General features: G+C 42.6%; 1 protein-coding gene across 2 annotated transcripts; it reads left to right on the forward strand.

Annotated features, from left to right (window-relative positions):
- The first annotated feature begins 150 nt into the window (after window positions 1–150).
- On the forward strand, window positions 151–27806 carry QPCT (glutaminyl-peptide cyclotransferase). Of its 2 annotated transcripts, none has more exons than XM_048484595.1 (7): window positions 151–451; window positions 13236–13382; window positions 19065–19346; window positions 19441–19617; window positions 21722–21821; window positions 22967–23083; window positions 26884–27806. In XM_048484595.1, the coding sequence occupies exons 1-7, from the start codon at window positions 317–319 to the stop codon at window positions 27030–27032; spliced, it is 1107 nt and encodes a 368-aa protein (XP_048340552.1). In that variant the 5' UTR covers window positions 151–316; the 3' UTR covers window positions 27033–27806. The 2 variants fall into 2 exon arrangements, with proteins under 2 accessions (XP_048340552.1, XP_048340545.1); XM_048484588.1 differs by having other exon boundaries at window positions 154–451; window positions 19438–19617.
- Window positions 27807–27857: the final 51 nt, after the last annotated feature.

The following is a 27857-nucleotide window of genomic DNA, read 5'->3' on the forward strand; positions in this document are numbered from 1 at the left end:
GCTGAATTGATCGACTGTGTGAATAAACATAGCTTTCCATTTTACGCAGGCAAGACAGACAGGAAATGTGCGGAGAAGCTAGAGAAGTCTAATTAAAGGCTAGAGCAAAGGTAAAGGGCTGCTGAGTTAATCACACACAGCCGCATCAGATGCCTCTCAGTGGGAAGGCTGCACACTCCTCCAGTACTGCCCCTTTCCCTCCTCCTTCATCAGAGCTCCTGAAACTGTATCTTATGTACACATAGATCCTTTTCAGCAAGAGAACTGGGAGCCAGTTGCGGCCACATCAGTAGAAGAGAAAGCCTGTTGACGAGGCATGTCTGGGGGAGGCAGAGGTCCCATGGCTGCAGCATCCTTGTGGCTTGCCTGGGCACTCTCAGTGACTCTAGCCTTCGTCCCTTGTGTAGTAGTAAGTAGCAGAGGAAGCAGAACAGACTGGACTCAGGAAAAGGTGGGTCATCTGTGTTTTTCGGAGTGCTTTGCGTTTTTCCCCCTCCTTTTGTGGGGGGATGATGGGGGGGGGTTGATAAGGAGGAAGGAAATTGGAGTGGGAAGAAGTTGTAAGCCTGGCAGTCATGAGTTTGGTGGATGAAGGCTTTAAAATAGCCTTTCATAATCATTGCTCCTTCCCTGTTACCAAGGCATTGATTCAAATGTGCATCTTTATGACTACCAAGCAATGTGTGGGAGGTCTGGGGTCTATGAGCTGTTTCATTATCTCTATTGTTATGCTTTTATCATCTGTTTTTCTTCATGTGGGTTGCCCAGAGCTGAACTCTTATGTGCGGTTCCTCTATTATATACTTTTTATGACTATTTGTTCTTCTATTATGCCCTTATTATGTTTTTTCCAGAAGGGAATTGCAAACCTTAAAGATAGAGGATACAGTAGGGTGATGTACAAATAAATGCTACCCACTCAGCATGGTTATTTTGGTATCAAGTGGAGTGCTCAGACAGTATAAAAAGAAAATACACATTAGATATAGGCTGATGATGCACCAAAAAAAACCCCATGTATGTAGCAGAAGCCCCACTGAGCTCAGTAGAATTTACTGCCAGGTAAGTATGTAGAAGGGTAGCCTGGTTAGTCTGTAATTTATGATCTATAATGAAACAACTACATGGGAACACAAAAAAGCTACAAATAGGCTGCATCATTTGCACAAACACAGACTACAGAGCACCTTAGACACACATAAGCATTTAATCCAGTAGCCATTTCTAAACAATAAGCTCTTGAACTAGTTGCTTACGCAGACTACAGTTATTTTAATTTAGCAAGATATCTGGCTTTATGACAGACAGGATGTATGTGGAAAGAGGAGCTATATGTTGCAAGAATCTCCAAGACAAGGTAGTGAAACTGTGCAGAGTAGAGTTGCCAACCTCCAGGTGGGACCTGGAGGTCCCCCAGAATTACAACTGATTTCCAGGTAGCAGGAGTCAGTTCAAATATATATATATAATGAGCCAGAGACTCAGCAGGAGTCAGTTCCCCTGGAGAAAATGGCTGCTTTGGAGGGTGGACTCTGTGGCATTGTACCCTATAAAGTTACCCCCCTTCCCCAAACTCCCTTGCCTAGGCTCCATTGCCAAATTTCCAGGAATTTTTCAATCCAGAGTTGGCAACCTTAGAGCATGTGAGCTCCCAAAGGCACCTGGTGGGCCACTGCGAGTAGCAGAGAGCTGGACTAGATGGACTCTGGTCTGATCCAGCTGGCTTGTTCTTATGTTCTTATGTTCTTAACAGAGACTGGTGGACTGGAACATCTCTATAGATAGTCTATGTGGTTCTACTTTTATTCCACTTTGGATAGTTCTAGGAATTTGCATGGCTGTAAGGCATCCTGGACCACAAATTATATTTATATTGATTTTTCAAATGTGTATGCTTTCATTCTGGCCAAGACATATTCTCTGTGTATCTTCATGACCTCATATATAATCCACAACCTTCTTCCATATCTTGAATCTCTTTGAACTCAAACTGAAAGTTTTCCTAATGGTCAGGAAATAAAGGGACTGTAAGTGAATTTTCCAGTGGTCAATAATTAATGTCGGTTTACTGATCATAATTTCCAACCCACCCCATAGATCTCCATCCCTGTTCCCCTTAAAGCATATTTATATCAATACATTCTATTATGACATTTATATTCTCACAAGTATGGTGTTTGAATATTTTGAATATTTTTATGCTGCATAGGTCCAACCCAAATACATTAAAAGACAATGGGAAAACATCCAGTTTTGCCACCATGAGACTATTATTTTTAACAGTCATGGAGTACAGCAGAGAATATTATCTATTCTAATGGAACCCATGTATGCTATTCTTGATGTGTTAAGACAAGTATTACTTTTCACCTTTCCCAGTTCCACTTTTTACAGGTTTTCATCAGCCCTGTTTCTGGGTGTCTGCTGATGCCAATGTCTGTCAATACTATTTCTGTCCAGCTTGGCAGGCAAGATAGGGCTAAGGATAATTTGGTTTTGGAAAATAAGTTTGAAAATCAAACTTACCTCTTTTGTAATGCCTGTTTTCCCTCAAGTCTAGTGTGTCATATGATTGCATGATGGGTTGTGTGTTAGCTGTTTAAAACAAGCAGTGTTTCATGTAGTTTTGCATCTGCACTGCAGAAGCATTCAACATGCTTCTGAACATACTGCTCCCAAGTGACAATACAAGAATGCACAAAGTATTTTGATCCATGTTAGAACACTGGATTGAAACAATTACACTTTGTTTTGGGAGTCAGATAGGCAAACTGGATAGGGATGGAATACCAAAGAGATGAACCACATTGCTTTCATCCCACCCACTCAATTCTGTCTTGGGACAACTGAGGAAAGAACTTCTTTATTTTTCCTGGCTGGGTGGATTGAACAGCTTAACAAAGAAGAGAGGACAAGGACAGCTGTAAGAAAGCAGCATGAAAACACTTATGCACAAAACCTTTACAATACCATTTAGAACACTTTTGAGTATTTGGGGAAAGTGTGCTATTTTTTCCAATATTTGAGGGTATTGCTTGCAGTCTGCCATCAAACTGCCATTTAAACAGCAGAGAGTTTGCTTCATTACTACCTATTGAAGAGTCATAGCCTAAGCTTGAATGTGGATGCTCCCTTTATCCGGTAGTATATTCATAACACTGTAGTTTTGCAATATCTTCATTTTGAAATCTATAAGTAAGGGTGGCCAAGATGTCCTGCTTGTTTGTTCTGAACTAGCTGGGTTACTCGTTTTAAGAGAGCATTTCATTTCTTGAGAACAGACTGTGTTTTGTATGCAGTAGCAACCTTACTAGATTGTGTGTGGATTCAGGCTTGGTGCCAAGGCAGGTTGTACAGTCTTGATTCAAGCCCTATTGAAACACTTTAAATATGGGGCAGATTTATTTCACAAAATAGCCAAACAATCCCCGTAAGGGGAAAAAAATAAGCATCACAGTTCTGAGTTCAGTGTATTGAAATTATCACGTGTGATTTCTGAATCTGCCCACCCCTTTTAAAAGTTTGCAAAGTTCCAAGGTGAGGCACTAAATGCTTATTATACACTGATGCATATAATATAGCCTAAAACTGTTATTTAAAAAAGCAAAGCAGCTTTGGGAACTGTTTCTCTGCAGCAATTGCCCTCGGTTGAAGGTTATGCAATGAATGTTTGCACCATGGACATGTATTTTGAACTCTCAGGGCAGAAAGCCATTGGAGGGAGGTGATTTACAGTGCAGTCCAAAACATTAACATGGTTCTAGGTCCATGATTTAAAATGTGCTCAGATAAGGATTGGCCTTCAACTAGAACATGGTGACAAAATAAATCAGAGAGAAATTCTGAGGGGTATCTGAGCAATTCTCTGATCATCAGGAAGAAAATAAATTATTGTCATGTATTATCAGGTTTCAAACTATGCCCATTTATATATCCAATACTTGCTTTGAAGCTGTTTGCTTCGCAGAGGATTTTCATTCCCCCACTGTTTTTTATTTAAACAGGAGATTCTCCTGCTGCAATTGTCCCCAGCTGAGTCGATCCTCCATTTTCACTCCCCCCTTCCTTGAGCTATCCATGGAATCTCCAGCCGGGGAGGTTGCTTGCTGCTTTTTGGGGGTACCATCATTGGTCTAGCATTATTTTGCTGATCCATGTAAGTTTTAGGTCAGTTTCAAGGGTTTACTGCTGAAGTGATAGATCTTGCTTGAAAATTAAAAAAAGAAAACAGCCCTTTCGATCCTTCTGAAGTGGTGTCCAGAAGAGCGAAAGGAATTTCTACTCAGTAGAATCTACTGTATGAGCTGTAGAAGTCAGGAAGAGTGAGAGAACCCAAAGAAAGTAAAACACATGTTGATTCCCTCATTCTACCTGCAGAGGGAAAGGAAAGTCATGCTTTCAGAGGTTTCAGAAACCATGGAGACTCTGTGATCTGAAATACAGTGAGTTTGAGAGAGGGGGAAATGTGTGCGTATCCGAGAATTCAACCTGAAGGGAATGAATGCTCAATGTGAAGGAATGCACAAGGTGATTAATGCACTAATGCATTAATGCCCTACATGTGATAGCTTGTATGGTTAAGGAAATTCAGGAGGCTCTGGAGAGTTGGTAGATGGAAAGGAGATGCTTAAGGCCATCATCAGTCATTCCCTATTGACAAGGATTAGCCATGTCCTCACACTTATTGGTGATTTGTTAAAACTGTTTCAAAGGTATTTCTTATCCTGATGCTGCTTTCAACCTGCTTTTGATCCATTCTGTTGACTTTATATTGTTAGTTTGATTGTTGACAGATGGCTTTAAGTTCTCTGTTGCTTCAGTCTTTTTTTAATGGGTGTTATGCCTCTGCTAATTTTTTTAAAGTGCATGCGTATATCCTGTTTTCACTTTTCATCACAAGATACCATGGGTGCTATTTTAATAGCAGAAAAATGAAAAAAAAAATTCAAAATAAATTTGTATAATCAAAATCCCCCCATCCCCAAATTTCTTTGCCACACAGGAGAATAAAGATTAGTTTTCCCTGATGGTTGGACAGGACCTCAGATAGGGAAATTTTGAATAAGAAATGTCTGATAAGGAAAGGATGATGTGTCTGGTCCATCTCTGCTAACTGTGTGCTCTCCAATAGAGCTCCATTGAGTATAGTATAATATGTATCATTGTAATAGTTTCAGTCAGTGACTATCCCTTGTAAACCCTAGTAATTCCTCTATGGAAGAACAATGCATTCTGAAGCAATATCACAGAGCGGTGTCCAGAGATATTTAACACTGGCTTACTGGGAGAGGGGGCTTCTTATAGGGAAAAACCGACCCTCAGCGTTATGCAGAATAATTCTTACTCTCCCATGACAAAGAGAGTTCTGTCTTTCTGGGAAAAGACAAGAGACAACCTTAATGGTTGAGTAGTTGATCCAGTGGGCTGAGACATCAGCCTGATGTTCCAAGCTCGGGAGTGCCTCCAAAGGGGAAGTTAGCTGATGAAAATACAGCTGTAAAACAATGACAGTGCAAATGAGGAGGTCATTAAAGGTAGTAGTCAGAGGAAGAAGCATTGGTCAGGACAACATTGTGTAGGTAAACACATTAACATATCCATTGTCTTCACCAGGATGTATGGTCCAGGGCTGGAGATGGGAACTCTTTCTAGGGTGAGGCCTTTCTGTTCCAAGCATGTTAATATCTCATGTGGAAAGAATGGTGTGGATTTTCCTGCCTCAAAGGTCCTGCCTGCATCATATTCTAGTCATCAGCTGCTTATACATGCCATTTTCCCAGTATATTTTCCTGATGTGCCATTTCAGGGCTTTTTCAATCTTTAAAATAAATAACAAAATAATAGCTAATGATGTATCATCACCTGTCTAGTTCCACTTGAAATAGTTCTTTAGAATAATTAGTTTTTAAATTTTTTTAACAGTTATTTCTTCAATGTATTGTCGAAGGCTTTCACGGCCGGAATCACTTGGGTGCTGTGTGGTTTCCGGGCTGTATGGCCGTGTTCTAGCAGCATTCTCTCCTGACGTTTCGCCTGCATCTGTGGCTGGCATCTTCAGAGTATCATCTGAAGATGCCAGCCACAGATGCAGGCAAAACGTCAGGAGAGAATGCTGCTAGAACACCGCCATACAGCCCGGAAACCACACAGCACCCAAGTTATTTCTTCATCCCTTTTCATTGTAGAGATAGAACTGGAAATGTGTGGGCAGTTTTTGTCACAGTTGCCTGGAAAGGAATGAGGTTGGAGAGCTGAAAGATGGTCAGACTGGAGGCACACTGTTTGTACCTTGATATGGCAGTACAATACTACCATGATCTATTGCTACTTATCTATTTTAAGAACAAAAAAAGTGGTTCAGAAGTTTTCATAATAGCCATAACAACCACATCTTTAAGAACCAATGGAGAAATGTTCAAAGCATAGGTGGAAGGGACACTGGGGAAAAAAGACAAAAAGGTGTGCAAAAGAATGCCATGTGTGGAAGCTCATTCCGCACAGTATATTTATAATGAGTTGCAATTGTTCTAAATGAGCTCTTTTTCCCTTTTTATAAATGGAAAACAAATTCATTTATAATGATTGCAACTTGTGATAAATATGCTGTGTGGAATGACAGTATACATACCTTTACATTTGCAAAGAGAATGAAAGCAATGAAGAGAATCCTCACATGTAAAAGCAGCCTTTTGCCCCAGGCACCCCCAATGAAGACATGAGACAACAATCCTGGGTTTGACTAGTTTATTTAAATACTTAATTATGCAGATCTATAATATCATTAAATATGCTGACATATTTAAATGTGCAGGCTGTGCTGCCTTTGTTGGGCAGAAGGCTCCTGATTCCACCATCAGCCTGATCTTCTGCTGGCCTTGTTTATTATCACCTACATACGACGTGCTGAGAGGTGCTCATTTCCTTATGTGCCACACAGGTTCAGAAAGATGTTGCTCAGCACTGATGGCATTCCTTCCCAGCCACACCACATCACACAGCCAGTGATGCTCTGTTCTGGACATACCCTCCATCACTGTTGATGCCTCATGATCAGCCCATCCTATCCCTGTCACACAAGGGGGTTAGGTTAGCTTAATGACCCTTGTATCATCTGCTGACTATAATGTCCTGCAAACATAGATCTGCTACACTAACACTGCACCCTTCTGAAGAAAGCTGCACACTATCCTATTCAGGCATGGCACAAAATCATACAATACATATGCACCTCCACCATCCAAAATTACCCTAAACACCAAACTATTAATCTTGTGCACTCAATCTGAGTGGGCTTCAGAACTTTCCTCTAAATTTTCCTCTGCAGAAAATCAGACCAAGTGATAATGACCCTGGGTAACAAAACATTACCTGTTTTAGGTCCCTAAGTATTTTACACATTAGTGCCATTCCTTTCGCCTGCACCAGATCATTTTCACCCAGATGCAGGAGGACAATATTGGGGCCCCTGACCTCCCTCAAGAACTGGAAGAGGGAGGGCAGAAGATGGCTCCATCACATACCCCAAAGGCCACACCACTGAATGCTGGCCATGGGATAGAGGCCCAACTGCAATTCCATCTCACAGGCAGCTGCTCTCTTGCTCCCCCGGAAGATGATGGAATTGCCCACCACCAGATTCTGATTGGGCTTCTTGATATGCTGACATCTGCAAAAATTAAAAACTAACAGCTTATCTAATGTAAGCCTTAAAAGCTTAGAAGCTGTGGATGCAGCTCCTGTTCTGAATGAGTCCCAAACACTCATGCAGCAGCTGTTCAGCCACTAATATTTGCCAGGTGACTGGCCAAACTGGTATTGCATCAAAGCTTTATGTTGAAATAGCCAACCCAGGCCATAATCCCATGTTCTCATGAACTCTTTGAATACACTCAAGATTCCTTTGAGTCAGAAAGGGCAGTCCTGAGGCAATCAAAGATGCAATTCAGCTGCTAGAAGTAGTTAAAGCAGAGTTTCCTACATTTCTGATAGCTGGATCACACTCTTCTCTCCCCACCCCACAGTTAAAACTTCCCTCCAGATCAAGGCAGGTTTTCCTTCTGCAGGGCTTGATCATGCAGCGATGCATCAAGCAGTCTCCCCTAAAAGCAAGTATTTTGGAAATGCAGGACAGGGGTGTAATGAGGCAAACTGGAGCCCTGGGCAAAACCTAAGTTGGATTCCCCCCCCCATGGGCGGCCACCCCACCATGACCAAAAAATTTTTTTGCACCAGGTCATTGGTGCCTGCAGGGGGTGCATTTTTAGACATATTGCCACCAAAATGTCAGCCTATCATCAGGAGACTGTCCTTATGCTACCCCCAAAGTTTAATGCAGTTTGGTTCAGGGAGTCCAAAGTTATGGACCCTCAAAAGGAGGGACCCTTTGAGGGGACCCTTTGAGGGTCCATAACTTTGGCCTCCCTGAACCAAACCGCACCAAACCTGGGGAGTATCATTAGGGCAGTCTCCTGATGAGACCCTGAAAGTTTTGGGACTGTGCCTTCAGAAATGTGCCCCCACCCAGCCTGCAACCCCCATTGACAGCAATGCAGAAAACTCAATGCAGAACAAAGATTCTTGGGCAAATTTCTGGGCAAATTTCCTCTACCCTTTTGAGGGTCCATAACTTTGGCCCCCCTGAACCAAACTGCACCAAGCTTGGGAGGTGCCATCAGGACAGTCTCCAGATGATACCCTGAAATTTTGGTGTTGATATGTCAAAAAATGCACCCCCTGCAGGAACATCCCAGAAATTTGCCCAAGAATCTTTGTTCTTCATTGAGTTTTCTGCATTGCTGTCAATGGCGGTTGCAGGCTGGGGGGCACATTTCTGAAGGCACAATCTCAAAGCTTTCAGGGTCTCATCAGGAGACTGCCCTAATGACACTCCCCAGGTTTGGTGCAGATTGGTTCAGGGGAGCCAAAGTTATGGACCCTCAAAGGTGTAGCCCCCATCTCCTATTAGTTCCCATTGGAAACAATGGGGGATGGGGCACCCCTTTTGGGAGTCCATAACTTTGGACTCCCTGGACCAAACTGCACCAGACCTGGGGGGTAGCATAAGGACAGTCTCCTAATGATACACTGAAATTTTGGTGCAACTAGCCTCAAAAATGCGCCCCCTGTAGGCAAATAACTGGAAACCACTAAAAATATCCAAAAACGAATCCTGCATTTTTGGTGCCCCCCACAAGGTGATGCCCTGGGCAGCTGCCCACCTTGCCCATTGGGCATTACGCCCCTGCTTAATCCTGTCAGGAAGGGTGTGAGAGAGGCATTGTGCAAAGTTGGTTTGGAGGGAAACAAGTACAGTGTCCTTGTGCGAACACTGAGCCAATGCAAGGAACGTGGTCCCCATTTTGGCACTGCATTGCTAGGCACTCCAAGGGTTGGCTGAGATGGGTAGAGATACCACTGTCCTCCAAACAGGATTCCCTTGGTTCACCATAGATTGGTCTGGCAACACCCTGCTGACTAAGTCGCTTTTCACACACACGCGGAAACACACCTCCACCGGCATGAATTATGCCGGTGGAGGCTCGGGGACCGTTCACACGCTAGTGTGCGAGCAGCCCTGACTTTCCCCTCAGCCAGAGAGGCGGCTCCATATCTGGTCGCCCCCCTCCACTCACCGTCCCATCCAGCGTCGCTCTGGAGGGCTGCAGGGGCCCACCCACGCTGCCCTCCGACCTCCAGGGGTCATAGTTTGCCATGGTTTAGGGTCACAATCATAACAGCAGGTATCAGTGTACAGCATCACTGAGGACTCTTCTGCCACACTAGGTATCACTGTAGCTAGACAGTGTCAACAGTATTTGATGACTGCACTCTTCACACCAGAAAAGCAAGTTACTAGTTTTCAAAGCGTATCACAGACCCCATTCTAAATATTCCCCTTTTAAGGAGTAGTTTTTAAAATTAAAGACTTATTAAATGACATTTTTAATTGCCTTCAGAGAGGTGTTGGATGGCAAGAGGACTAAAACCTAGAATTTTTTCCTCCTCATGGAAAGTAGATTCAGGAGAGTAGCCATGTCAGTCTGCAGTAAAAGAGTTAGATTCAAGTCCAGGAGCACTAACAAGGTTTTGAAATTACAAGCTTTCAAGAGTCAACACTCCCTTAAAGCTTATACTTCAAAACCCAAGTTGGAATTGAAGGTGCTACTGGACTCGAATCTAGCTCTATTGGCGGAAAATAGTTGAAGGTGTATGTTCACTGTGGGTGTGAGAACAAAGCTGGGAAGCAACAACCTTTCTCACTGAGGCGAACTCTATAATAGGCTTCCTGTAAATCCAGCTTGGTAAAGATTTGTCCTTGTCCCAAACTGGCCAGCAAGTCTTTGATAAGGGGAAGGGGGTATTTATTACACATGGATATGGCATTCAAGCCCCTATAGTTCATGCACAAGTGCAAGGACCCGTCCTTCTTCTTCCTGAAGAGGATGGGGGCAGCAAACTTACTAGTGGCCAGCTGGATGAATTTGCACACCAAATTCTTGTTGAGAAATTCTTGGAGAGCCACCACTTCGGTTGGACTCATTGGGTAAAGATGTCCCTTTGGCATTTTAGCCCCAGGAATTAACTCAATTTTACAATGCGTTTTTTTGATGGAGCTGTAGCCTATCGCATTCCCCCTCCTCGAACACCTTTTTTAAGTCTCGGTAGGGAGGGGGAATGGTGAGCACATCCTGGACTCTGCCCGCCATTGCTTTCACAGGCGGCCTCACTGGAGATCCGTGGTCATCTTTTGTCCATTACATCAGGATGTGAATTGGCATGGGATCCACAAGGTGGGTCAATGAAGCAGACCACTCGGGAGGACCACTTGATCATAGCCTACCAGCCAAGGCATACCCAGTACTACGGAGTATTTAGCCACATTGACTATAATGAAACTGCACTTTTCCCAATGCACGCCGCAACGTACCAAAACCTTCTCGGTTTTATGTGTGGCAGGGTGGCCTCCCATGACTTTACTGTCCATTTGTTCAAATTGGATTGATGTATGGAGAGGGGCTCGTCTTAGACCCAACCCATCAGCTATGTCAGGTTGCATCAAACACTTGGAGTCAATCAGAGTGTGGACCAAAATACGGGTCCCCGCTGCTCAATTCACGAGGGTCAGGGGGAGTGCTAATGGTCTTCTTTCACCACTCACCCAATTCTTAGCGCCCTGTGAAGAGACCTGGCTGTGGGCACCGCCTAGGCTAGGTCATTGTCATTTCCCGTTGATTTTTCCCTGGAGTCGCTCTCGACCGGCTCCTCTGAGGTAGAATCACTGCTAGCCATCTCCAGATTCAGACCCCTAGCCCGATGCTTTTTTGGAACTGGGCTTTTTTGGTGTGGTTTTCTGAAGGCCCCTCATCCAGAGCTCCCTGAGGGAGGCTTTGAGTCGCACTTCCCAGGGCAGTTGATCACCAAATGTCCTGCTTCCCCACAGTCAGGAGGCACAGTCCCAAACATCTATGCCGAATGTACTGGGACTCCTCTTGCCCTCATCATGGCTAGCTACTGGAGGATCCCCTGCTGGGGTTCTGGGAGTCGGGGGGGAGGGGACTGTTGTTTAGGGCTTGATCTCCTCTTGAATCGTTGAATGGCATTCAGTTCTCTGGATTCAGTTCTCAGGCTCTCTGGATTACTGGTCACCAATACCCATTGTGCTAACTCAGAGTGCAGTCCCTCCTTAAACGAGTGCACCAAGACATGTTCTGGCCAATCCTTTATTTTGCTGGCCAGCAGCCAGAACTCAGCTGCATAGTCTGCTAAGGGTCAATTGCCTTGCTTTGTGTGTTGTATCTGCCATTTAGCCTTCTCTCCAATAAACGCATGTGCCATGGATGCACGTGCCAAGATGATTCACATGAGGCATGGGAAGGGAGAGACACAGTGGTGGGATTCAGCAGGTTTGCACCACTTTGGCAGAACCAGTTGTTAAAATGGTGCTTGTAAACAACCAGTTGTTAAATTATTTGAATCCCAATACGGAACTGGTTGTTAAATTATTTGAATCCCACCATTGGAGAGACATCTTAAGTATGCTGATGATAACGAAGTCTGTGAACATTGTATAGGAAAAGGGTGGGGGAAATCCCCAAATTACTCTGATTGAAGAGACCGGGGTGGGGGTGGGGATGATTGGCCTTAGCCAACATATCCTTGAAGCCTTAAGCAGCAAAGCTGGGGAAAGAAGAGCAGAAGTATTTGAAGTGAAAGGGGAGGTGGCTCATCCCACTCCAGGACTGATCCGGCGCAGCCCCATCTCTGGCAAAGAGTAGCCAAAGCAAGCAGCATTTTAAGTGAGGAGGGGACCCAGCAGAAGCTCAGCCCTGGACCTAGTAGCGCACCTCATGCACAGCCAGCACAGTGCCTTCAGACACACCGCTTCCCATTTGATCTACAGAACCTGTGCAGTACTCCCCCTCCACTGAGGCCTGCTCACGCACACATCGCTCACAGCAGTGGTACATCAGCTCGCTGCGCCATCAAGCTAGGCCAGACTAGAAGTGTGGAAGGCGATTTTCCACCCCCACCCACCCCTCACTTGAACAAACAGCGGCTGCCCAGGGCATATGACTCCGCTTCTACACTGAGGCCTGGCAACCTGGTCAGCTGGATCAATTCCCTACTTGGGTCAAGGGTGGGGGCACCGAGGACTCTTTACCAAGATGTATACCAGGCATTTAAAGATAACGAAGGAACCAAAATACATGTGTTAGAAGGAGCTTATATATTTTGTCTGCCAGCTTGTGACAGATCCTTTAAGTATAGCAAGTACCATATGGGATTGTGCTTCTTTGCTCAGAACTGTCAATTCATACCTGCCTATATACAGAGAGGAATAAGGACTACTTCCTCATCTTCATGCTTTGATGTAACTTTGCTTTGATGTGACTTTGATGTAAGTGGGAGGTTGGTCAGGGTTCATCATATGGGTCTTCAGGGATGTCCTTCCCAGTGCAATAGTGATTAGGTTGGAAATATCTACATGATCAGTCCCACCCACTAATTTTGATATTTACAAATGTGTCTCAGCCATGAGGGGCACACTAAGGGAAACCCTGCTTTGATGTTCAGCACTGCAGCCTGAACTTCAGCACACTTGAATCCCTGGAAAGAATATTCCAAGTACAATCTATTTTATGACCCTGTTATGTCTTTCTCTACTGATAGATGCAAAGTTTCAAATACAATTTTCTTCTGGTAGCTCATAATCTTTTCTCTCATTTTTTCTGCAGTATTTCCATCGTCCAACCATTTTAAATGCAACTATCATTGAAGATGTTGCCGCAAACACAGATATAAATCAAATGTGGCAGTATGACCTGCTTCCAATACTAATTGAGAGATACCCAGAATCACCAGGGAGCTGGGCTGTGCGTCAGGTAAGATTGGACAGTCTGAAAATAGTCTTGCAATGCTGAATTATCAGGGATAAACTTTCCCCACACATTGGGGTGGATGTAACCATCCTATAGGTCAGTGGTGGCGAACCTTTGGCACTCCAGATGTTATGGACTACAATTCCCATCAGCCCCTGCCAGCATGGTCAATTGGTCATGCTGGCAGGGGCTGATGGGAATTGTAGTCCATAACATCTGGAGTGCCAAAGGTTCGCCACCACAGCTATAGGTTGTTTTCCTCCTGACTAAGGCGCATTCCTCCTACTTAAGCAGCTCTTCCTACAATGAAAGGCTCCTTTAGGTAAAGAAAAGCTTCAACATTTACTCAAAGGGTTGAAAAGCCAGGGGTAGGATCCCCCCTGCTCTCTCCCAGCGTTAGGTGCACTGATCCTCAGAAAATTACTTCATTTGATAGCCTAACATTCTGATTCATTGTGTCTTTAGTAGGAATCTCTTGCTATATTCATGTCAGTGTAAAGGCCATTTCACTTAGATATCCACTGAGGGCCTTTCCCCAAAAGTTGTTCTCAGTACTGTAATCACATCAGTGCTGATCCACTGTCAGAAATACAAAATCTGATCCCCATGCAGTGGAAGGGAAGGGTATAATAGTTGGTTGTGAAGGAGATAATGCTATGTGCTGTTTTCAGAAGTGTGTACTCAAGCACAGCATTTTCAAATCCAGGGTTGCCAATTCTGTGTCGGGAAATTCCTGATAATTTGGTGTTAGAGCCTGGAGAGGGCAGGTGGGAAGGGGGCCCTCACTGAGGTATGATGCCATATAGTCCTCTCTCTGAAGAAGAAGACACTATTTCCAAGGAAACTGATCTATGCGAATCTACATCTATAAACACAAAATACCACTGACTGACTCACTGACTCATCAAAAGAACTCAAAAACCACCGAACCTACAAAGTTGAAATTTGGCTCACTAGTTCATTATGTGGTTTAGGTGCTCACTAAGAAAGGATTTTTCAAATTTTAGTTTTACTCGAGTTATTACACATTTACTGTTTTAACTGCTCATCTCTGGCCACCTGCATGAACATTCTAAGGGCAAACCAGCCCCTCAGTCCACAGACATGCTGCATGAACATTCTAAGGGTGACAGTTAAACACCACCAGCTTCAACAAACAGGCTGCAAAAAAGCATGTTGAATGTCACCCTGAAGTTAACAGACAGGCTGTGAAAAAGTACTCCTCCACCCACCCTCACGTTAACAACACCGCCACAGACAAATACAATCAAAACAGATTACAAACCACACTATCACCTTGGACTACTAAACATTTGTCGGGTTTTGCATATGGACATCAGATTGATTAGTGTGCAGACAAGTTTACTGCTCTCGGCCTCCAATCACCCTGTGCTTGGTGTCGTGCTCTGAAGTGGCAGGATGAGTCCCCAGGAATGTGCTGCAGTGGCGGTACAGTCCAGCTCCCTGCCCTTCAACCCTACCCTGAACCTCTTCACAGCCTTCTCACTCATCAGCATCCAATGGCAAAACACTTCCTTTCTGCATCCAAAAATACAACGGCTGCTTCCACATGATGTCTTTTGGAGCCCAGGTGAAAGAGAGCAATAACACATTGCATTAGAAAAAGACAACTACAGGAAGCTGCTGCAAAATATGCAAAAACAAACCCATCAGAAAAAGACAACTACAGGAAGCTGCTGCAAAATATGCAAAAACAAACCCATCAGTCCACAGACAGGCTGTGAGGAAATATGTTGCATGTCGCCCCAAAGTTCACAAACAGGCTGTAAAGAAGTACGTTGAATGTCACCCCGAAATTCATAGAGAGCCTGTGATGAAGTATGCGTAGCGAAGCACGGGTGCCCTGCTAGTCATTTATAATTCCATGGGCTCTTCAGGACCTAGTAGAACATTGGCAACCGTAGTTACGACAATGGAGAGGGGGGTGTTCAAGTACAGTTTGTAAGCTTGCAGGACAGTGAGACGGGGGGAGAAACACGTACTCTGAATTAACAATCTCAGCAAGAAATACACTGACACTGAAAATGACACACAGTTTTGTTTTGCTTTATTGAAGAATATATAATATTGGCAAAATGATAGAGGACAAATGCAGTGCTATCATAATGAAAAGGAATGGCACTAGGTGGTTACTGGAGTTTTCCCACTGTTATAACAGATCTCCAGACAACATAGATCAGTTCACCTGGTGAAAATGGTGGACTCTATGGCATTATACCCCATTGAAGTCCCTCCCGTCCTCAGGCTCCACCTCCAAAACCTCCAGGTATTTCCCAACCCAGAGCTGGCAACCCTAATATCAATAATAACATCACAGACAATAGCCAACATGACTGTTGCACAACCCCTCAATCTTCATCCTCAACTATAATCCAGTGTATGCCATTAAAGGTTAAAATGAAATGAAATGAAAACTATAATCCAGACAGTTTGCTCACATTCATTCCTCCTTGCTATTCTTCTATATCCCTCCCACGCCCTCCTTTCTGCTGCCAAAGATTTCATTGTAAGGTTCTTGGGGCACAACCTGTGTTGATGCTCATAAAACTTTGTAAAGCACCACAAACACCAATGGCATCCTGTAAATAAATTACCACTATCCACAGAATATTCATAGAATTAATTTGAGGTGTAAGTTGGGAGAAGAACTGTATTTCCCAGTTACAAAATATGACCTCTCATGATGCGAAAAGGTCTGATCCCTGTAGCAGAAGTACAGCTTGGAGAGCATAGGCCTAGATCAGTGGTGGCGAACCTATGGCACTCCAATTGGCCATGCTGGCACGGGCTGATGAGAATTGTAGTCCATGAACATCTGGAGTGCCATAGGTTCGCCACCACAGGCCTAGATTGTGCACATCCAACAATGGAGCATTTATTGTACTGACTAAAACTTGATCATTTGGAAGAGCTGTAAAAAAATGGTGATCCATCTTAGTATGTTTCAACATGGAGTTTGATGATGAAACAAAGGAAATCTTGTTTTAAAAAGAAATATTTCTTGCATCAAATTATTTTGTTTCCTAGGAGATTTTCTGGCATATAGCCTAAGCAGAGCAAAAAACAGTGACATCTCAAACAGAAATTATTGGGCATGTACAGGCAAGAATATGTTCTGTTATGAGAGAGGGACAGTAACACTTCTTAGAAAACATATTACTCTTTTCCTGATCCATTTGTTGGGATGATAAAAATATCTGCTTCAGGAATTATTCTTGCCTGATCATTGAAGGTAGAGTTGGTGGCCAATTATACACTGCTGCTCTGCCCCACAATGAGGGAACATTTCCTTTAGGGCAGAGATTTCCTTGCAGATGGGCCCTGTGTTACAGCGCCACAGCTCCTGAAAGCCCCACAGTTAGTAAGAACAAGAAAAACCCCATGTTTTCCCTCGCTTTGGGGATTCTGCTCCTTCCTTGCCCCCCACTCCTCACGGGCATTTCCAGGGTATTTATGGCTGGCTTTTCCAAAAAGCACAAAAATATCAATATAACACAGAAATATTGATATAACACAGAAATATCAATATAAAACAAAGCTGGCAATCTTGCAATGGCTAGAAGTGACCAGGAAGTGGGGTCGAACAAGCTGTGCAGCAAGCAGTGGGGTGCCTCCTCACATGTAAACAGAGAAACACTAGGCAATCCCACTATGACCCCACTAAAGAGGGAAGAGCCCCAAGGGGAGCACTCCATGCAAAATAGGCCAGTGTGTCTGGAATCAATCTCCATTCCATTCCCAAACAAGGGATCGGTTGTTTTAGACTCTTGGTTCTCTCTTCATGTATTGGTATTTATTTTATATTTGCTTGCTGCATTTGTTTTCTGCTATACCTCTAGTATCATCAGAGAGGTCATCCTTTCTAGCCTCAGAGATTACACTACATTAGAGACTTGCTCTGGAGCTTGGACTTAGTGAGATTTAGTTGAAGTTCCTTCCAAGTACATATACAGAGAACCAAGGAGTCATATAATATTCTGTTTATTTCAAGTGAGCTTCTTATATTTATTCATGTCTTAGTCTTTATGTGATTTCATTCCCATAGGCACTGAGTCCTGGCTTTTTATTAATGTATTTAATTTCATGAAAAACACAGTTCATATCCTTCTCAATGAATAACTGGCTTTCAGTCATATTGCTTAATTTGTTCAGCATGTTTCTAATGGGCAAGTATCAACATGTTATTCTATAATGCCCCAGAAGACTTTGGTTCCAATAACATTAAATGTACCTTAGAGATAATTTCCGAAGCAGATGAGACATATTGCTAAGGGAACCATCAAAACTACACCATCAGTTATGAGCAATTAAATTAAGTGACAGCAGGTGGGGTCAAGAGCCTGATTGTCTTCTGTCTCCTTTACAGTTGGAAGTGGGAGTAAAGTCTGCAAAAATCTCCCCTCTCTCACACTACAGCTTCTCTTGTGTTTTTCCAATTGAAAACATGATTGGAATCTGAGAAAATTAGCTATATGTTCTACACACATACACTCTTGGTCAGGGCTGGCTTCAGCATTTGAGTGTTATCTTTCCATAGCCTTTTTAACTGGCCCAGTTGTATGCATTTATTCCTCTCTGGGGCATCACTGGTCCTGCTCCAGCCTCTAGTCTAAGTGGTGGAAACAGATAGCTTTTCCAAGATTGCATGAGATGGGCACAGTTTTGCCAACTTCCTGGAGAAAAAAGATCATGTCCCTTTAATAGAGGTTTTATGGAATCTTACTTACCTCCATGCTATGAAAAGCTTCAGCTGCTTATTATGATTTATTAAGTCTCTATTAAAGGGACAGGATATTTTTCTCCAGGCCTTCTGGCAATTCTATGGGCATCCACTTACAGGGAACAGTCTACCCTCCTGCAATCACTGCCATACCTACTGGCTTAATAGTGACAAATTTAAAGGCACACAAATTCTTTCTTCCAAATTTGCCTTCCCTTAAGTTGTAACCAGTCTAAATCCAAGCATGCCCATCAATTCATCAGGCCAGCCTTGCACAGGAGAGAAAAGTTATTTTTTAAAAAAACATTTATGATTGTAGGGCTATAAGTGGCTATTATTACTGATGGACATCAAATATAGCCATTTTGCCAGGCATTTTCCTTGTGGAGGGCACATTTTGGCCATCCACCTCTGCCCCCTTGTCTCTCCCCCCGCCCCCAAGGCCGAACTCCCCTCTTGCCAATGTGATGCCAGCTATGGCACTGCATTTTAAAATGCACCTAACTTTCCTCCATCCCTCCAAACAGTGCTGCAGCTGGCAAGAAACTGGGGGCTAAGATGTGGCGCAGCTCGGAGGGATTCAGGAAAGCCAGCTGCATTTTACAATGCAGCTAGCTTTCCTCTGTGCCTCCAAGTAGCAATGCAGCTGGCAACAAACTGGCAGTGGGGAAAAGGTCAGGGAGGGCATGCTCCTTCCCTGGCCTGGTCCCTGCAACCCCAATGTGTTGTCAGCCCTGGCACCACTCAGAGGGATGGAGGAAAGATTTGGGTTTTTTGCAGGGGCAGGGGAGTTCAGTGGGAGGCCTGGGTTTCAGAGGGGGTGTGTACCATTTTCTTATGGTATGCCACTGCCTTATGAAGCTAATTCCCAAAGAGTGTCTATGCACAGACCTGCTTGAAGCACTGTTCCCTCTCACATGACCTGTGGCTCTTTTGCTTCATAGCATATCAAGCACCGTCTGCAAGGACTACAGGCTGGCTGGGTAATTGAAGAAGACACCTTTCAAAGCTACACTCCATATGGGTACCGCACTTTTTCAAATATCATCAGCACCCTCAACCGCTCTGCTAAGCGCCATTTGGTGCTTGCTTGCCATTATGATTCTAAATACTTTCCACCACAGTGGGATGGCCAAGTGTTTGTTGGAGCTACTGATTCAGCTGTTCCCTGTGCTATGATACTTGAATTGGCACATTCCCTGGACAGACAGCTTCATTCTCTCAAGGTATTTCTTACTCTCTCTAGTTGCTTCTACATTAATTGTGATTCAAGGCATGGCAATTGACTGTCCTTTTTCTTTCCTCCTCATTCCACAGCAGGCTGTCTCAGATGGTACACAAGATCTCTCCTTGAAGTTAATTTTCTTTGATGGTGAAGAAGCATTTGTGAGGTGGAGCACTTCCGACTCTCTGTATGGCTCTCGGCACTTGGCCCAGAAAATGGCAGCTACACCACATCCTCCGGGTGCCGCAAATACAAATCAAATTCAGGGCATTGTAAGTGGGGGAGGATTAAAGTGATGTGGGGGAGGAGGATTAAAGTGATTGTTTCAGGCAACACTCCTAAATAATTCTGAGAAACATTTAGCCTATTTTCTGATTAGTACAACTGTCTGAAATGGCATAAAAGAATGCCAGGGAAACCCTAGTGCTCAAGGAACACTATTAGAGAGAGGCACCAACCTGCTTTGCCGCTCTTAGATGTAAGGAGCTCAAACAAGTAGAAACATTCCTCTTTAATTTTTTTCCATGCAAGGGAAATTTTTGCACAGTCTGACTCTAGCCCAAGTTAAGCATTTTGTCACAGATGGGAAATCATCAAATACATGATTAATCCTTCTTGCTGAATATGTGTAAAGATGACTTTACAGTCTGTCTCACTCAGTATTGTTTTCTTCAACTGGCAGCAGTTCTCCATGGACTCAGCCCAAGAAGAATTATTCTCAGTTTCTAGATGGAGAGGGTAGGGACTGAACCTGGGACCTGCACGCAAAGCTGATTGCTCCATAACTGATCTATGGCATCTTCCCTAAAAAAGCTCTGCAGTTAACAGAATTTTACCAGAATTGTGACATGCAGTATCTCACATACAAATAAGCAGCTTCTTGTTCCTCTCTAAGCAACTCTTCACCATTGGTGTATCTACATACTTCAGCGGCTATGATCACACCCACAATACACTACGTGGTTTCTGGCCCAGAACCGTTTAGCTGCCAGGATGTTCCAAGAATATAAACTAAGTTTACACCCCACCCTGTGCCCCCCCTTCAAGATTTCATGGATGTGGAGAAACAGCTAAGAATGAGTGTACATCTTATGAGAGTTCCTTGGGGCAACTATTGGTCCAGAGTATTTAGTAAAATGTAGTTACCCTTTATAATAAAAACGGGTCAAGCAGAATAGAAAACAGTATCTGAATGAAAATCATTCTTGTGCATGTGAAGTGCTGTCAAGTTATAGCCAACTGATGGTAACCTGTTAGGGTTTTTAAGACAAAAGATGGGCAGCCAGTCTCAGGGGGGAGTGGGGAATCAGGTCTTTGAGTCTGTGTGAGGCTGGCAGGGTGGGCAAACATGCTGGCATAAATGGCACTTATACTGACAGGGAGGGCAAACAGGGAGGCAGGCTGCGCGGTGCCTGACCCCAAAGAGCCACCCCCCTTCCAAAGCCTAAATTTGGACACTCGTGCAGCTGGGGGCAAGGTAGGGGTGTTCCTGGGGGCAGAGCCAACCTTAGTCAGGTTCCACTGAGCTTTGAGCCTGGGAACACCTTCAAAATAGCCCTCAGGCTTATGCCACCCAATAAGGGTGGCATAAGTCTTTTTTGGGCTATGGGGGCTTTTGAGGCAACCAGGGTTTTCCTGATCCTCTGTCTTGCCATACCACCTGGAAGTCCTTTGGAGATGGTGCAGTGGTACAACCGCAGCACCGTCCCCAGCCACCAGAGCCCTCTGGATTGGGCTGTGGTGGTTTACCATTGCCTTCCTCTGCATAACAACTTGGGTGTTCCCTGAGGGTTTCCCATCCACATACTAACCAAGGCCAACCCTTCTGAGATCTGACAAGATCAGAGTAGCCTGGGACATTCAGATCAGGGCAAAACCAATCTTAGAGGTGTACAATTATAGGGAAAGCCTTCATCCTGCTATACCAGTAGGATAAAGAAGCACAATCAAAGGCCTCTACGCTTTGCTGCCTGATTTGCCTAGAATTAAGACCACTGGTGGCATCGTATTTCTTTTCTAAACAACTTATTAAGTGTCTCAATATCTCATCATTTTAAATGAAGAATTCACTAAATCAGTATTAATTAATTGTACAGAGAAGAAAGTTCTGAAGTTTTGATGATAGTCATCAGAAGAAATATTCTTTCCTTCCATTGGTAACAACCATGTCTCAAATTTGGATGTTGTGAGAATCCAAAACTGTGATTACCAGTGAATGTCGACTGTCATCTAAATGAGATTGTTAGCATTCACTGGTGTCTATGCAATACAAAATTTGTCTGGGATTGTCAATAGTTTTTGAATATTCACTATACCAGATCTACTTGTCTCTGAAAATAATACTTAAAGTCCTTATTTCTTTATTGATTCCTATAGGATCTTTTTGTACTGCTGGATTTAATTGGTGCTCAAAACCCTGTTTTTCCAGTTTACTTTCTGAATACTGCTCGCTGGTTTAGGAGGCTTGAAGCAATTGGTAAGGACAAACTATACAAAACATATGAATGGAAACAACATAGCCACTGGGAAATTACAAGACCAACATTGGCCAGTGCAACTCCTATGTATCCTTGCTTATATTTTTGGTGTTAATGAAAGCTGATGAACAATTTTAAGGTTTTCTTTAAGCACAAAAGGGATCCTTTTTCCAATGGCTGATTATAGCCACATGTGATAGCAATGTTTTCATAGTATTGAGTATTGAACTAAGATTCATAAAAAAAGAAGGTAGAATATGAACTTGTGTTCCCATCTTTTTGTTGAACAGTATGGCTGGATCCAGGTAATAATACTCTATTTAATGGCAGCAGCAAAGATGGTTTTTTCTAGACTTTTGAAAGCAGAATTGAGCCCTAAATATACAGGACAGCATGGTTAAAATCATGATGTATGTTAATTTGAGACTTATTTATAACAAGGAAGATGCTTGACTCATTAATTGATTGACATTGTAATCTGTATAACTGCTTCATGGTGTTCATTCTTTGTTTATGTTTGGCTTCTGTTCATAAACCAGTAAAAATATTTAAAAATCCATGGGACTGAAGTAGGGCCAGTTCATATGGTATAAAATCCTCATGACCACCATGATGATTTTTAATCACATGAGAATTGTGAGTTCCATCACTCCCTAGCATGGGGGAAGCCACATTTCAATCATGACCACAACATGTGTGGAGAAGTGACTTCATCCCCCCCCCCCCCAAAAGCTGTTTTCTCAATCTGAAATGTCACAGGAAGCTGATGTTTACTGTTTTTGAGAAAGTATGTTGCCATACCATGTCAGTTTCCAAATGGAACAAGTAGCAGTTTTCAAAGGCTGTTGCAGTTTGCAAAAATACCAAATGTATGGGGAATGGGAGGGTTTCTGAAGCCCTTTCTTTGCATGCACCATGGTCACAATAGGAATACAACCTCCATAGAACTGTGAAGGACAGAACTCCATGTGCCCATTTGATACAAAGTCTCTATGGCAGTAATAATGACTCCTAGAAAATCTTTTATGATATGAAAATTGTAAGGAAAATGCCTTCAAAGGGAATTTCCTCTTCTGGCTTGCAGTATTTTTGTAGTGATTATTTTGCACTTGTTGCTTACCCTTCATTGTCATTTTTATTGCAGAGCAAAACCTTCATGATTTGGGTTTGTTGCAGAAACACCCTTCTGGAAGAAGATATTTCCATGGTGAATTATTAAAAGGACAGGTTGAAGATGACCACATTCCATTTTTAAGAAGAGGTAGGGAAGAAAATTCTCATTTAACGTTCTCTAGTTAGTGTGCTAGGACTGATACTATTTCTAGCAATTGAGTAAATGTACACGCCATTCATGAAAACTTTTGAACACTAGAGGTGGAAAGGCAACATCAAGGGAAGGTCTTGGTCCCTGTGTCCTATCTGGTGACCTCTGAGTCAATGTTGATTGACTACTGTGTGAAACAGGATCCTGGACTAGATGAATCACTAGTTTGCTAGTCTAAGAGATCTACTTGTGAGGGGGTGCTACTAAATAAACATCCATGGAAATTATCTTTGATTGAATGTTAGCAACACAAAAACCAGTAAATCACAGTGCTGCCTAAAATGTGAACATTCCCTCTGACTGGGGTGACTTCGGGAGAGGGTGGGTTATAAATATAATAAATAAATAAAAATATGCAGATTTAGTGAGCCATAACTGACTCAGACTACTTAAGCTAACTAAAGGAGCAAGACCTTTAAAAATACATACAGGGTAAATAACACCATGCTTGATTTACATTCAACGCCATGGAAATGGTCTGATAAAGCATGACTGTTCTTGTTCTTAGACTGCTGCATTCAAAATAATATATCGTGGAATAAGCTTTTATAAGCCAGAGTTCAACGCATTATATGCTCATGAAAAGATTATGCTTAGTCATAAAAAGCTTTGCCTTAAGTGCCACAAGGCTCTAGTGTTTTCAGTGCAAAGATATGGTTATACTTCACCCTCAACTTTTGAGACATCTTAACTCTAATTTAAACAGATATGGGGGCTGGTTTTGTAGGCATCACAAATCCTCCATGAAGCAAATTACATTAAGATCCAGTTCAAATAACTGACAATCTCAAGATTGATGCTGTTTTCCAGCCCATAATGGTCCCATTTGCAGGAAACAGATCAGATCACCTGTGCACCCCCAAGCAGAAACTGCCAGGTTCCATGCCATCATAAACTACCTTGTTGCCATTGGGGTGAAAAAGTGACAGCTGCTGTTGATGGCAGACAGGCAGCACGCGGCTATGAGCTGCAGATGCAGTCATTTAATACTTGATATAATGTTCCAAATTTGCAAGTTTGTCTTCCACCTCCTTACTTTGCTTGCTACGAAACAGTGCATTCAGAAAGCAAACAGACTATGTCAGAGGAGTTTCCAGCCTTTCACTTGCAAGAACATACTCTCCATATCTTTTCCTTTAAATGTTGGGAAGTCACAGCAAAGCTTTCTATGTATGTCCAACTAACAGTGCACTCCCTAAACCCATTGGTTTCAATAGATTTACACTCTTCTGCCCAACATTGCACTGTGAGTGCCTCTGTGACAGTTAACAGCTACAAATTCTCTTGTTTCTACTTACACCTATACATGATCCCAAACCATCTCTGCTTCTGGCTGAGCAGCACTGAAGAGGGAAGTAGTAAGTACCACAGAGAACCCTATAGAGAAAAGGAGAAGGAAAGGAGAAATATAGTAGCAGACTTAAGGAATTAAAATGAGGGAAAATCAGCCTGGAAAGCATAAGAAAAGAGGACAAAAAAAGAAGGGTAAATGGGAAGAGGCCCGGGAGACAATGGAAGGAGGCAGCAGGAAGCATGTGCTAAAGGAACAGAGGCAAAGTCAGCCAAAAGAAAGGCCAGGGCTGCCCTTGGGTATATAGCCCCATTTCTATATAAATGTGTAACATTTGGTAGCATGATTAACTCAGGTAACAAAGATGTAGGTAACGTCTGAATAAGCATTAACATACAAACCACGTAACCCACTGGCAGCCAATTTAAGTTTGGTATTTCTTATTTATATAATAAGGAACAATGCTCATCACATACAATAATATAATTCACTGTTGTATCATCACATGAATTATTTTTCTCTTTTTTCATTCAATAATCTAAACTAAACCTTTTCTCTTTTTTCATTCAATAGTCCTTTCAAAGGTGTATCCACATTCATATAAATCCAAGTTCTTGCAATTGATAACAAAGTTCAGTCATAAATATTGGTACGTGCTAATTTATTAGTGAAACAGCCTTCTACACCAACAACATATGGACATTTTCCATGTGAAAAATGTATACAATGTAATTTTTCTATGTCTGTTCATTCTCTGAAGGTTCCTAATACTGAGATTGTATGGACATTACATCAACTTACTAACTGTGACTCAGATAAATGTGTGTATGCGATTATGTGCCCATGTCCTAAAATGTACGTGGGAAAAACGTTACGCCCCTTAAAATTAAGAGTGTCAGAACACAGAAGTTGTATCAGGGCTAAGAAAATGGAAGCACCACTGGTGGAACATTTTTTGACGCATAACCATACGGACACTGACCTCCGTTTTTGTGCGTTACAGCAATTTCAGGGAGATTCTCCTCACATGAATTTAGACAGAATTATCCTCCAAGCAGAAAACCGTCTCATATATAAGTTTAGAACAGATTCCATTGGATTAAACAGGTCATTGGATTTTTCTTGTCATCTTTAATACTGTGTCTTTAAGAACACTGAACAGGTGTTACTTATCAGCTGTGCACATAGCTTCAACCAGAGAGAGTCAGCTACCAGAGGAAGGTGTGGTAGGATCTAACAGCTTCTTGGAAAGCGTTTGTAAGTGGAACTAATAACATTAGTGAGCTTAATAATTGCTCATTTCAGTATATATGTATGTTATAATTGTATATATATATATATGTGTTTAATAAGTGATGGATTCAATAAGACATTGATATGAGCTATGAATTGATATGATGTAATATCCATTGACAGATTACCTATAGAACACCTCATGTACAAGTAAATGGCAAATTGGCACTGATGAAGGCACCGAAGAGCGCAATTTCGTGCGATGCGTTCCTGCCAGCAATGAATTGAAGACTGCAATATTTATGACTGAACTTTGTTATCATTGTATGTGAATGAGCATTGTTCCTTATTATATAAATAAGAAATATCAAACTTAAATTGGCTGCCAGTGGGTTACGTAGCATGATTAACTCAACAATTTTAGCAACTTTATCACAAATTTCTGACTCCGGAAATTATATTATTGTATGTGATGAGCATTGTTCCTTATTATATAAATAAGAAATATCAAACTTAAATTGGCTGCCAGTGGGTTACGTAGCATGATTAACTCAACAATTTTAGCAACTTTATCACAAATTTCTGACTCCGGAACTGCAAGGTAGGGGCACACTTGCTAGTTTTTGAGGCTGTTTTGCTTCATGTATTACTGAATGAAACTGAGAAGACTAGAAATGGACATTTGTTCTAATTTTGTGGTATTTCTTGAAAAATTCCAGAGGTAGATATTGTACCTATTGTAGCAAAAACAACTGAATCTTGTGGCACTTGGTATTCCAGCAAATGTATTAAAGCACAAGCTTTTTGTGAACTTTGGTCTCACTAAAACCTGAATTCCTAGCTCACTGCAGAGAATAAAGGCTGTTACACTGATGATCTTGTTATGTGGCTCCTCCTGGGCAGAAGCTAGCTGGAAATAGCCCACACCCCAGATTGGTGCTTACTCATTTGATTGGATTCATTTGTACAGTATGGCAACACAACCACAATTATCACTTTCATTGTTTCCCTTTTTGCCCTATCCTTCTTAGTAGTTGTGGGCCTTGGGGCAGATAATTTGTGTACTAAAATTCACCAAAAAGAAAACACCATTTAATGAAGCAAAATGTAAAAATGTATTTGCTTTATAAATATGTAACACTGGCTGTACTTAAGTAGGTTCCAAAAAAGCTTAATAATCATTGCCTCATTCTTTGTCCTCTATTCCCACCAGGGGTTCCAATCCTTCATTTGATACCAGATCCTTTTCCTATAGTGTGGCACACCATGGCAGACAATGAAGAAAACCTCAACAAGCCAACCATTGACAATCTCAACAAAATTCTACAGATTTTTGTGCTAGAATATCTCAACGTGTCTTGACAACCTTCTTTGTGCCACCAAATGGTTGCTCAGTCTTATATACTACCCCCAGTCCATCAATAGTTATTCCCAAGAACAGGTATCCAGTTTATTTAGGAATAAAATATTCTCCTCCTAGATGACAATCAGAACAGAGACAATTATCCATAATTCAGTACTGACATAGGTCGATTCCCCACTCACGATTAGATGCGCACTCGTCACACAAAATATCCAGGTTTCCAGCAGAACTCCCCACTACACCAGAGCCAAAAACAGATTCACCCCATCTTTGTCACCCTCCACCCACTCCTCTCAGCGGGTGTCTTTTCAGAACCTGGAAGAAAGTAGAGCTTTTTGAAAAACTCGCACCAAACGAGTGGTGGGGAAGCTCAGGGGGTGATTCCGGATTTGAATTACCCACCCTTGTGAATGAAGTGGAGCCTCCCATCCAATTAGGAAGCAGTGGGCTGTGCGCGATGTGTGCGCAGCCCCTTTTAAAAATTTCCCGGTGCCGAGATCTACGTCAATTCGAGGCAATGTGGAATAGTTTTGAGACAAGATTTAAGTTGCGTTTCCCCAACCTTAAAACAGTGGTGTCTCTGTGGCACAATTGGTTTAGCGCTCAGCTAATGACCAAGAGGTTGGTGGTTTGAGCCCAGCCAGGGACAAGGAAGCTGTTTTTATTTATATATATATTCTTTACCCCTTTCTATTCCAAACCTATTTTCCAACCTATTTATGTCTGAGGATCTCTCTGTGTGTTTATTACATTGAATCAAGTGCTTGTGAACTCGTTATCCCTACAATAAAGACTGTCAAATTTGCATTATATTCCTCTCTGTA

Source organism: Sphaerodactylus townsendi, linkage group LG01, assembly GCF_021028975.2.
Source record: "Sphaerodactylus townsendi isolate TG3544 linkage group LG01, MPM_Stown_v2.3, whole genome shotgun sequence".
NCBI classification, from domain to species: domain Eukaryota; kingdom Metazoa; phylum Chordata; class Lepidosauria; order Squamata; family Sphaerodactylidae; genus Sphaerodactylus; species Sphaerodactylus townsendi.

Coding starts and splice junctions, on each gene's coding strand:
- QPCT (XM_048484588.1), top strand. CDS start 317: ATGTCTGGGGGAGGCAGAGGTCCCATGGCTGCAGCATCCTTGTGGCTT. Junction 13,383..19,064: donor GGAGCTGGGCTGTGCGTCAG/GTAAGATTGGAC, acceptor TTTGCTTCATAG/CATATCAAGCACCGTCTGCA. Junction 19,347..19,437: donor GACAGCTTCATTCTCTCAAG/GTATTTCTTACT, acceptor CTCATTCCACAG/CAGGCTGTCTCAGATGGTAC.